The 13,497-nt window shown below is 36.6% G+C and overlaps 1 protein-coding gene across 1 annotated transcript in view; it reads right to left on the reverse strand.

Moving 5' to 3' along the window:
* The window catches only part of ADAMTS3 (ADAM metallopeptidase with thrombospondin type 1 motif, 3), a 498,368-nt gene that overhangs the window by 126,565 nt on the left and 358,306 nt on the right, over positions 1 to 13,497 (reverse strand). Inside the window, exon 5 of the mRNA XM_006876862.1 lies at positions 8,607 to 8,806. Coding sequence (XP_006876924.1) covers positions 8,607 to 8,806 — 200 coding nt within the window. The remainder of the gene's footprint in view (positions 1 to 8,606; positions 8,807 to 13,497) is intronic.

The raw sequence follows: 13,497 nt of genomic DNA on the forward strand, positions 1-13,497 counted from the left end.
ACACATTAGTCCTCAAAGTAACATCTTTGCTTTTTTAACACTTTAAAGAAGTCTTTTGTACCAAATTTACCTAATGCAATATATTGTTTAATTCTGGACTGCTGCTTCCATGAGCAATGATTGTGGATCCAAGCATAATGAAATCTTTGACAAATTCAAACTATTTTTTTCTTTATCATAATGTCATTTATTAGTCCCGTTATGAGGAATTTTGTTTTCTTTACATCGAGGTGCAATTCATACTGAAAGCTGCAGTTTTTTATCTTCATCGATTAGTATTTTGAATCCTCTTCACTTCCAGCAAGCAATTTTGTAACATCTACATACTGCAAATTGTAAGTATTCCTACATTCCTGCTGCCATGATCTTCTTCACATAATAAAACTTCTCAAATTATCTGCCTAAAATTGAATAGGTATGGTGAAATAATACAACCTTGATCTACACCTTTCCTGACTTTAAACCATTTTTTAACATCCTGTTATTTTGTTCAAATGACTGCCTCTTTGATTATATACATGTTCCTGATGAGCACATTGTAAGTGTTCTGGAATACCCATTCTTCTCAATTTAATCCATAGTTTTTTAGAAACCAGAGTCAAAATTAAAATGAAGACTTCTAATACAATAAAAATATATGATTAACATACATTATATAGTTCTTATTTTCGCAAAAAATCCAGTCAAGAATCTAAGAATGGACAATTGTTGTTAGGTGCAATCAAGTCAGTGCCAACTCATAGAGACCTTATGCACAACAGAATTAAACACTTCCTGGTTCTGGGCCAATGTCAGAATCATTGCTATGCTAGAGCTCATTACTACTGCCACTGTGACAATTCTCATAAAGGGTCTTCCTCTTTTTGCTGACCCTCCACTTTGCCAATCACGATGTCCTTCTCTAGGAACTGGTCCTGTCTAATAATGTGTCCCAAGTATGACAGATGTAGGCTAGCCATCCTGGTTTCTAAAGAGCATTATGGCTGTATTTCATCCAACATGGATTTGTCTGTTCTTTTGACGGTCCACGGTACTTTTAATATTCTCCTCCAATATAATACCTCAAGTACATAAATTCTTCTACAGTCTTCTTTATTCATTCAACTTTCACATGCTTATAAGGTCACTGGAAACCCATAGCTTTGGTCAAGTGAACCTTAGTCCTCAAGCTTACATCTTTGATCTTGAACACTTTAAAGAGGTCTTGTGTAGCAGATTTTCCTAATGCAATACATTGTTTGATTTCCTGACTACTGCTTCCAAGAGTGTTGAAAGGTGATCCAAGCAAAAATGAAGTCTTTGACAACTCCAACGGTTTCTCCATTTACTTTCTCCATTTATTTATTGGTATAGCGGTGAGGATTTTTGTATTTTTTACACTGAGGTGCCACCCAGACTGAAGACTGTGATCTTTGATTATCATCAGTAAGCATTTTAAGTTGTCTTAGTTTTCAACAAGCAAGGTTTACCATCTGCATATCACAGGCTATTAAAGAGTCTTCTTCCAATCCTGATGCCATGTTTTTTCCAATCCTGATGCCATGTTTTTCGTCATACAATCCAGCTTCTGGGATTATTTGCTCAAGCATTGTTGTTGTTGTTGCTATGTGCCGTGGAGTCAGTCCCGACTCATAGCGACCCTGTACAGGGTTTTCAAGGCTGTAAATCTTTTGAATAAACAAGGTGAAAGAAGACAACTCTGGCACACACCTTTCCTAATTTTAAGCCATCAGGTGTTCTCTTGTTCTGTACAAACAACTGCCTCTTGGACTATGTACAGGTTCCTCCTGAGCACAATGAAGTGTTCCAGAATACTCACCCACACAACCGAGAGCCTTTCTGTAGTCAACAAAGCACAGGTAAGCATCTTACTGGTTTTCTCTGCTTTCAGCCAACATCTATCTGACATCAGTAATGATATCCCTCATTCCACGGCCTCTAATGAATCTGGATTGATGCTCTGGAAGTTTTCTGTCAGTGTATGGTTTTCTGTATTACCTTTAGTAAAACATTACTCTCCTGGGATATCAATGATACTGTCTGATGATTTCCACACTCCGCTGGGTCACCTCTCTTTGGAACGAACACAAATACAGATCTCTTCCAGTCAGTTGGCCAGGTAGTTGTCTTTCAAATTTCTTGGCAGAAATTAGTGAATGCCTCCAGTGCCACATGGGTTTGTGGAATGATTTCAATTTCTGTTGCATCTATTACTGGTGCCTTGATCTTTGCCAGTGATGTTAATTCACTTCTTCCTTTCGGATCATTGGCTTTTGATCATATGCTATCTCTTGAAATGGTTGTATATCGACCATTTCTTTTTGTTATAGTGATTCTGTGTATTCCTTCCATATTCATTCAATACTTCTGCATCATTCAGTATCTTGCCATAAAATCAGTACCACAAGTCAAGGCTTGAATTTTTCCCTCAGTTCCCTTAGTTTGAGAAATGCTGAGCATATTCTCCCTTTTGATTTTCTAACTCCAGGTCTTTGCAAATTTTGTTATTATATTTGACTTTGTTGTCTCAAGCTGGCTTTCAAAGTTTTCTGTTCAACTCTTGCACCGACTCATTTCTTCCATTTACTTTAGCATCTCTACACTGGGGAACAAGTTTCAGTCTCTCTTCTGACATCTATTTTGGTGTTTTCCTTCTTTCTTGTCTTCTTAATGACCTTTTGCTTTCTTCCTGTATGATGTTCTTGATGTCATCCCACAATTCTTCTGATCTTCAGTCTTTAGTGTCTAATGGATCAAATCTGTTCTTCTGATGATCTCTAATTCAAGTGGGATATATTCAAGGTCATATTTTAGCTTTTGTGACCTTTTAAAAATTTTCTTCAGCTTCAGCCTGAACTTGCATATGATCAATTGATGGTCTGTTCCACAACAGTCATGTACTTATATATGGATATGCTTTTTAGACAACATCTTTTTTTAACCATTACCATCACTGTACTGTAATTATGTCAAATTCTACAAATTGTTGATATATATTTTTTAATTTATCTCAATTTCACTCACTTTTTAAAGCCTGTTTCTTCTAGATAAATGTCAATAGTAATCCCTATTTTACAATATAGGTGATAATATTTACAACACATAATTACTGACTTCTTAAGCACTGCTTCCATTATATTGTTAAACTGATTAAAAGTCTTGATTTGACATTAATTTCCTCTTGTTCCAAATCCAATACTTATACCTCCAAAGATCACTCATAAACTCCTCAGAAACTCTATTATTGGTCCACCTTAACAGCTAAGTTGGAACCACCTCAACAACACTTACCAACAACAACAACAAAACCCCAAATAATTTGCCTTTTATTCATTCATTTATTAAAGACACTTAATGCTGAATACCTTTAAAACACTCTTCAAAATAAAAAAGTATGAAATAAGAAATACAAGCCTCATTTTAAAAAGTACTTGTAACTTGGTTTAGCTAAAGGGAAACCATAAATTAAATCATTTGGAACTGAAAGTACTTCCTTTATTCAAGAACTGTACAGTAACTATTTTCTAGGTTCTGTAAGTAAACCAAATTAACAACCAGGTAAGCTAAAAGAAGAGTCTTGGTTTGGCAACTTAGAATAAGCACTTGACCTCAAGACCTGTTTGAACTACAAAGTCAGTGGTTCAAATTCATCAGCAGTTCCTTGGCAACCCTATACAGCATCGCTATATGTTGGAACTGACTCAACGGCACAAAACAACAACACAGTGATGTTTCTCCACAAATCAATGCAAAGGAAATAAGAATATTTTGCTCTCCATTTTCTTTAGTAGTTTCTGTCTCAAAATATTTGACAACTAACACCCTGTGATTGTGCAGATTTGAAGTTTCAGGAGCCATGGTTTGAAATATTCATGAGAAGTTGTAAAGCATGACGTATGTTAGAGATAATACTCATTTGTGGTTGTTATTAATTTTTAGGAGAAAACCTCAATTTTCCTGTCTTCAAATTTAGAATATCAATGTTGGCTTCTTTTTCACCATTACCTAATTAATTTGAAAAGCATGCTCAATTCAGTGTTTTGGGTCTTCCGGTCTACATCTGTCTTCTGCCTTCCTGTTCCGTAGGGAAAACCTGAATTTATCCAGCTGAGGAGCGATGGCTTTGGAAAAGACTGTTTAATTAAGAACAAAGCTTCTCAGTCTTGTCACTACTGGTACTAGATAATTCTTAACTGACTAAATCACAATTTTGTGTTGTGTAAAGTTGGCCTGTACATCATAGGATGTTTAGCAGCATCTATGGTCTCTCTCTTACCAGTTCTAGTTGCAACCCTTTCATAGTCGCAACCAAAAAATGTCTCCAGGCATTACTAATTGTCTTTGGAAAGGTAGGGGAGGGAAAGATTACCTTTAGTTGGGAGCTACTTATTGAGAATAAGGAAAACTTTGCTGCTATTTGTTGTTGTTAAGTGCCATCGAGTCGGTTCTGACCCATAGCAACCCTGTATAGGGTTTCCAAGGAGTGAATGGTGAGTTTGAACCACCGACCTTGCAGTTCAAACGGTTTGCAGTCTGGCACATTAACCCACAGTGCCACACTTCATCATTTAAGTCATCAATAATAAATTTATTACTCATTTGGTTATGAGCTTGGTAAAAGATGGAGAAGATTGCTTTTAGCACCTTCCCAAAATCTCTGTATTAATTACTTCAGAAGCAATCAATTTATTCAGCTCTAAAAATTATTTTCTCTCCTACAGCTCCATGTTTGATATTCCAATTGCTTCATGATAATCAAATTAAGTAATAAAATATTTAAATATAATAAAATTGATCTGATACTCCAATCACTTAGAATAATTTCTAGCATTCACTACAGAGTTTCAGCCAATTAGCTATAATTTGCAATGAGCTTAAAATGAAAAGTTGTTATAAAATCTAAAAGTGTATATGCTCCAAACTAGACTTACTATTTAGTGAATATGCTTTCACCATTTGTATTTCCTTGTTTATAGATTCTATCTTTTCATATGTCCACCCAAAGACAAAAACAAATAAATAAACAAAATCAACAACAAACAAAAGAGCAGATCATTAAAGGTCCAATTCAGCTATCAGCTTCCTGATGATTTACAAGATTAATGAATGTCTTGTTGATTCCTTCCATTTTATAAACATGGAAACTAAATCCTAGGAGGAAAAGAGATCTGCCTCAGATCACAGAGTCAATGAATAATAGACCTGGAATTGGGTGACTATTTTGTTATCTCTCTTCTCTAAAGTCTATAGTACTTATAACATAATAATTATAATATAAATGTTAATAAGAGCATAACCCTTTTTTTTTGCTCAACAACAACAAAAATGTTCCCCATGTATTTATCTTTTTTTTTTCCAACTAAAGCTCTCTGAGGTAAAAAAAAAACATACCAAGCCACTGCTGCATTACTCCGAATGTCTCATGTAGTTCTGTGCACCAGTTGTTGGTAAGTGGCATTAAGTGGGTTCCATAGAGCCCCTGTATAGGGTTTCCAGGAGCAGCCGGTGAGTTTGAACAGCTGACTTTGCCATTACAGTCAGGACTTAATATGTCTATACTGAGTGCTTCCTATTGGCAGGAGAAAGCACCCAAGAGATATATGAAATACTGATGTGGGAATACATTTCCATTGGGATTTAAAAAAATTATATAGTTTACAAAATTTACACTTTTACAGAGAGAAATGATGTGGCACAAACAAAACCACAAGGTTGGTTTGAACTACAAGGTTGGCGGTTCAAACTCACCAGCTGCTCCTTGGAAACCCTATACTGGATTGTTGTGTGTCAGAACCAACTTGATGACACTTAACAAAAACATTTGCGGGGGCTTCAAAAAGTTCATGGACAACTGCATTATCTTTTCCTTTCATTTTTTTTGAACTTTTTGAAGTTGTCTCATATACAATCATGTTTTAATTTCCCCTGTCAAAGTGTATAACATAAGGCACTCGTATTTACTCATTTAATTCTCTCAACATCCCTAACGGGTTGTTGTTGTTGTTGTTGTTGTTGTTGTTGTTGTTAAGTGCCATTAAGCAAGTTCCTATTCATAGCAACGCTGTATAGGGTGTCCAAGGAGCAGCTGGTGAGTTTGAAGAGCTGACCTTGCAGCTCAAATCAACCTTACTGTCCCTGTGCTTATCCTATAGCGCCACCACCATTTTTCTCATTACAGAGGTAAGGAAACTGAGGAGCCACAGAGAGGCTGAGTAACATGTGAAAGGTTACATGAACTAGAAATCCATGTTGTTAAGTACCATCGAGTTGGTTTCAACTCACAGACGTCCTATAGAGGGTTTCCAGTTAGCGACTGGTGGGTTTGAACCACTGAGCTTGCAGTTCAAACTGACTTTACAGTCCAGTGCTTATCTTACAGTGCCACATCATGACTCCATACAAACAGTTAATATGTAAGTATTTGAGAACACAATTCACAGTGATGATCCTCTACACATGTATATTTTAAAGGCTGATGATTTGTTTTCTTTATGAACAAATAAAAATGCTTGAATTTCTATACTTATTTTCCATCTCTCAGAGAAACTTATGTGCATAAGATTATAAATGATACTTCTATAAACAAACAAACAAAAAAAACTTAAACTAGCAAAAAAAACAAACAAACCTTAAAAACAAAACCAAACCTGGTGGTGTTGCGTTGATCACTATTCATGGTGTCTCTGTAGGACACTGTGATACTGCTCCAGAGGCTTTTCCCCGTGTCCAAGGTTGTAATCTTTATGAAAGCAGACTACCACGTCTACTCCCATGAAGTGGCTCATGGGTTCCAACCACCAACCTTTTAGTTGAAAATTTAACCATTGTGCCACCAACGCTCCTTTGAAAATAGCAGTTGGTGGTGGTTATGTGCCGTGGAGCCGGTTCCTACTCATAGCGACCCTGCATAGGGTTTCTGAGGCTGTAAATCTTTACAGGAGCAGAAAACCTCATCTTTCTCCCGTGGAACAGCTGGTATTTTCAAACTGCTGATCTTGTGGATTGCAGCCTGATTTGTAACCATTAAGCTACCAGATGGGCTTAATAACATAAATAGAATTGTGTTCATGAAATGAATAATTTTTCTTCCCATGTGGCATTGGTTAAAGTCTTTTCTCAAATACACAAAGGAAGAAGGTAAGCAACAGAGATGCCCCCCAAATAAAGTTAAATATCAACAGCCTAAAACTGAGACAGAGACAAAGAGAGAGCGAGAGAGACAGAGAACAGACCTTGTCAACAAAGACACCAGATCAGTAAGATGTGTATTTTACTTTATGAATTAAAATATATAAAATAGTATGTGTACCACTATGTGAATTACTTTTCTAATGTAGGTGGTTTACATATTATTGTTGTTGTTAAATGCCATCAAATTGGTTCTGACTCATAGTGACGCTGTAAGGTTTCTAAAAGCAGTTGGTGGGTTTGAACTGCTGACTCTGTTGTTAGCAGCCCAGCACTTATCCTACAGCACCACACCAGGATCCATATATATTACTGATATTGCTTGTGTTAAGTGTCATCTAGTCAATTCCAACTCATAGTGACCCTGTGTAGAGATTCCAAAGCTATAAATCTTTGCAGGAGCAAAATTCCTCATCTTTCTTGTGCGGCAGTAATCTTCAATTGCTCTCTGGGTAACAAAAGGAAATCTGGTGTTGCACTATAGCATCACAGTGGACTGTGAACCATAAGGTTGGCAGTTCAAACTCACCAGCTGCTCCTCAGAAATTGATACAAGGTTGTTATGAGTTGGAACTGACTCAATCGCACATAACAACAACATATATGCTACCTTTGGTCTTATGATGTTGAAAACTATCACATTCATTCAAAACCTCTAACAATAAGAATTAACAGAGCTATCAGGAATTTATTATACTTCATCCTCAGAAGGTACAGTATAATGGTGGACAAAACTAAATCATCCTCCACAGTCTACATCAAAGCAAGAGGGCAAAGTACTGAAAGTTTTGTGTATCTATTAATCATAATTCATCAAGTTCCATTTCCATTGTATATTTTTAAGCTCATGATCCCCTAGGTGGCAAAGAAAAATTATTTGATCAACCAAAAATAAACAAACTTTTGCTTTACACTTTTCTTTTTCATTTTTATAATATAAATATGTAGATCAATATTCATATTAAATGCAATTATTTACACTTATGGGGCTCCTGGCATGGTGCTGTAGGATCAACACTGGATTGCAAACCATAAGGTTAGTGATTCAAGCCCGCCATGTGCTCCTTGGAAACCCTATACAGGTTTGCTGAGAGTTACAACCAACTTGACAGCACTTAAAAACAACATTTACACGTGTTGGATGTGGCACATGGAAATGAAAGGTGTCATCTAGGTTTCTAAATATTACTAGGCACTGAAAAATAATTATTGGAATGTGAACCACAATGTTGGTGGTTCAAGCCCACCAGCCACTCCATGGGAGAAAGATGAAGCTTTCTGCTCCTGAAATGATTTACAGCCTCAGAAACCCTACACAGGGTGGTTATGAATCAGAACTGGGTGGCATTTAACAACTAGGCAAAAGCAAGGAAAATGGATTAAAAGAGAAAAAGCCTCAGAAAGGAGTGATTACTCACAATGTTCATCAGGGTAAGAAGATAGTTTTGGACGTGCTCTTTGCCATGGAAACGGACCACAGAGTCATCCACACCCAATAGCACTTCAATGTTGTAATCATTTTCTCCAGTGTGTCTGCGGCTCCTCACTGTCTCATTCAGTTGCTGTTCAACGTTGCTGTAAACAGTACCTAGATCATCAAGGCCTTCCAGAGTCGACTCTATTAAGACACAAAAAGAACCCAGGCATTTAAATGTTCCTAGTGGACTTTCTAATAATTGTTTTAGGAAAAAGTCTTCTAGGGTGCCCATAATCATTGAGATACATGAATATATAATCAAATGAATCTTCCATACGTTCTACATAGAATACTGGAGTAAACTAATATAATTGTACAGAGAGCAGAGCTACCAATGCAAACTGAATGCTCCATGAGGACAGGTTTAGTCTTCCTTCTATCTGTATCTCCAGTGCAGAGCAAAAGTAGTGAGAAGGATACAGAGCATGTGCTGACTAAGCAGTTATTCAGTAAAATGATAGTATGAATACAAAATCACTTGACTATATATTTATAGTTGTTAATTCCAGTTAACACAATTACATATAGAGAATTTGTATTACGTAAGTTGAAATTAATCTTTTTTGTGGTAGCCTTCATTTAAGAATCAAATTAGAGCAGGCCAACACAATGGTGCAGAGCGGTATGATTATTTGTTACCACATCTTGGTTTTCTTTTCTTTTACGAGTTTCTTGTAAAATCTACTAAGGAAGAAATGCATAATAAAGTAATTAAAACTACACATCTTCATATTTGTACCTGCTTTCATCTGGATTTTAGTTCATTTCAATTATTAATTATCTGAATTTGTGTAATGCTAGAGTAAAGAAATCAGTCTAAGAATTACTGTTGTCTGTGCAAAAATAAAAGTGCAAACATTTTTTAAAATTTCATGCAGTTAAGGTTTTTTAGAATTTTACTTCTAAAAATATATACTTCAAAGATACAACTGTATTCTGTATAGAGATAGAAATTCTCAAGCTGTGCTTTGGGTGAAGAAAATGTTTTAGTGAATTGAAAAATAAAATAGATTAGTTGGCATTAAAATAAAAGATTATTCAAAACTACTGTATAAAAATGGAAAGTATATTCACTTCCATTTCAAATATATAAAATCTGGAAGGGATTTAACTTTTAAAGTACCTTGATGTCTAAAACAACCATATATCTAAAACCAAATTTGACAGAACTTCTTCTGACTCATGCTTTCTATGGTGGTTTATTTATTACTGCACTGGGATCTGTAAACCATTTAAATCAGTGGCTGACATTAATGAATAGTCATTTTCCTCATCATCTCTGTGGTTTTAGTGAAGTTGAGGGGGAGAAAAAAAGGTGTCGCTTGGACAGAAAGACTGATGACCAAGTCTGAGCCACAGAGGATTAGAAGTAGGAGAAGTACAGATCCCACACACACATTTTCCTCCTTTAAAAAACCTACAGAAACACCAATCCCCACTCCTGAAAGTACAGGCATACACTCTGAATATGACTAGTCAGGTTTGAAAGTTACACCGTAGTGTAGTTCTCTTTGGCTCATATGCAATTGCTAATTTATTAGCTGGGAATTTTCTCCTCACCAGGGACTCACATTGGTGCCACAACACATAAATAACTCTCACCACCATCCACATCAAACAGAAAGTTTTCCTCAAAAGTTGTTTTGAAGATGGCAAGAGATGACACCTGCAGACAGCTTTACTACTCAACCTCAAGTCTTTCACACAGATGAGAATGTGGAGGGTTGTGATAGCTAGTATACAAATAGGAAATTCATACATGAACTCCCAGTTCTAAAAATCGTTCTTATTGGCAGAAGCATCAGAAATAAGATCCAACAGAAATACACTAGCAATGCCATCATATCATTCAATCTGGTGCATGAATCAAGAAGCTTACTACTCATTTCAAAAAAGGTAGTTCATTCTGTTATGTCTAGCAGCACACCTTGGTTTTTCCTTTGCATCCTTCCTTAAGTAGGTGATTTTCTATTAAGGAAAGAAAATTTATTTTTTGTTGTTGCATGAAGAACTGGGGAGGGAGATGAAACACTTTTTTTTTTCCCAACCACTGACTTTGTTATATCAAGAATATCTTTGATCCTATTCTTCTCTGATCTGCTCAGTTCTCTTTTACCATGATCTGTAAAGTGAATAACTTCAAACGTTCAACAGAAAGACAATGGCATTACTTCTGGAAACTTTTAACTATTCACAACTATGTACAGAGAGTTCTGTAGCTATTTGTAAAGTATCTTCATTTCATAATGAGCTTTTCTCAGCATGCCTGTTCTACCATGTCTTAGTTAAGTGATTAGTTGTATTAACTCTGGAATCAGACATACTTAACTACCAATCCAAGAATGTCACATCTTAGCAACATGAATTTACTTGGGACCCCTAAAATCTCCGAGCTTCAATTTCCTCAAATTGTAAAATAAAGTCCTGTTGAGGTTTTGGGCTGTGAAACAAAAGGTTGGTGGTTCAAATCCAGCAGCCGCTCCTTGGAAACCCTATACAGGGTTGATGTGCTCAATGGTACACAACAACAATAACAAAATGGGATAATAATATCTACTTTTCTGAGGTGCTTTGGCAAAAACAATACACACATTGTCTGTGTATAAGTGTTCTATAAACAGTACTTAACGCTATCTCTAATAGTACAATTATTATTTTCCACTAAGTTGTCGTTATTGTGTGCTTTAGAGTTGGAGCCGACACACAGTGAACCTGTATACGGTTTCCAAGAGTGACTGGTGGGTTTGAACTGCAGACTCTACAGTTAGCAGGCCATTTCCATTAAGAGAAGCTTTAATTTGTCTTTTTTTTTTTTTTAAGGCATTGGAAGACACAGCAAGGAGTGCAAGAATTACAGGAAGTAGAGGTAAGTACTGTTACTTACACAATCCTGCAATAACAGTAATTTAGCAGTTGTTGTCGTTAGGTCTTGAGTCAGTACCAACTCATAGAGACCCTATGCACAACAGAAGTAAACTGCCTGGTCCTGGCCCACCTCACAATTGTTGCCACGCTTGAGCCCACTCATGCTGCCACTTTGCTGATCCATCTCACTGGGGGTCTTCTTCTTTTTCGCTGACCCTCCACCCTACCAAACATGATCTCCTTCTCCAGCAACTGGCCCCTCCTGACAATATATCTGAAGTATGAGAGATGAAGTTTGGCCATCCTGGTCTCCAAGGAGCAACATATTTGTTGCGTTACACGTTAATGACCAAAGAACATAACAGTTGTTGGATGAAATTAAGAACATCATACACAGATCTATTGGTTCTTTTGGCAGCACATGGCACTTTCAGTATTCTCCTCCAACACCATAACTCAAAAGCATCAATTATTCTATGGTCTTCCGTATTCATTGTCCAGGTTTCACAGGCATATGAGGTTATTGAAAATACCTTGGCTTGGGTCAGGCACACCTTAGTCCTCATGCTGACATCTTTGTTTTAAACACTTAAAAAAGGTCTTGTGCAGCAGATTTGCCTAATGCAATATGTCTTTTGATTTCTTGACTACTGCTTCCATGAGTGTTGATGGTTGATTCAAGAAGAATGAAGTACTTGGCAACCTCAATCTTTTCTCTGTTGATAAGAATATTGTTTATTGGTCCACTTGTGAGGAATAGACACATGGAATGACAAACAAGCTGGATGGGTGTGGGAAGTAGAGTGGAAGTATATCCAAGAATATATGAAAGTTGGACAGAGTATATTTACATGTTGGTGTTTACTTTGCTGAAAACAGGGGGCAAAACTATGAAAACTGTTTAGACACTACAGAACACCTTCAGGGAATGAGTTACTGGGACTAGGGGTGTGGGGGACATGATGGTCAAGTCACATAATAAAATCCACAGAGACAATGTTCTGTATTCTAATTTGGAGAGTATCAACTGGGGTCTTAAGAGCTCACAAATGGCCATCTAAGGTGCAGCTATTGTTCTTTACCTGTGTGGAGTTGAAAAGAGTGATGAAAATTGAAGACACTTGGAAATAATTAGTCCAAACATCAATCTTCATGACCTTGAGACCAGAATAACAAAATGGTGCCTGGCTACCACTACCATCTGCCCTGAAAAGGATACATTCAAAGATACTAGATAAAGTGGGAGAAAATGTGGAACAAAACACAAGATCCCCTAAAAAGATCAGTCATACTGCTCAGATAAAGGCTGACAGGCACAAGTTTGGTGATTCAAACCCACCAGCCACTCCTTGTAACCCCTAAACAGGGTTATTATGAGTCGGAAGTGACTACATACACTAGATATCACTTAACAACAGCAAGGAAAACTATTACTCAAATTTATGCAACCACTAAAGCCAGTGATGATGACATAAAATAATTTTACCAACTTATTCAATATGAAATGGATCAAAAATGAAATCAAAATGTATTGATAATTACTGGTGAGGTAATGCAAAGGTGGGAAACAAAAAGGTAGGATCAGTAGTTGGAAATTATGTCCTTGGTGACAGAAATAGTGCTGGAGATTGCATGATAGAATTTCGCAAGACCAATGACTTATTCATTGCAAATTCATTTTTAAACAACATCAAAGACGACTACACATATGAACCTCACCAGATGGAATACACAGATATCAAATTGCCTACATCTGTGTGGGAAAGCACCATATTATCAGTCAAAACAAAACAAGGGACAGATTGTGGAACAGACCATCAATTGATCATATACAAGTTCAGGCTGAAGCTGAAAAAAATTAAAATAAGTCCATGAGCGAGCCAAACTATGACCTTGAATGTATCCCACCTGAATTTAGAGATCATCTCAAGAACATATTTGTTGCGTTACACATTAATGACCAAAGA

The sequence above is a fragment of the Chrysochloris asiatica genome, unplaced genomic scaffold (genome assembly GCF_000296735.1).
Source record: "Chrysochloris asiatica unplaced genomic scaffold, ChrAsi1.0 scaffold00420, whole genome shotgun sequence".
Classification (NCBI taxonomy): Eukaryota; Metazoa; Chordata; class Mammalia; order Afrosoricida; family Chrysochloridae; genus Chrysochloris; species Chrysochloris asiatica.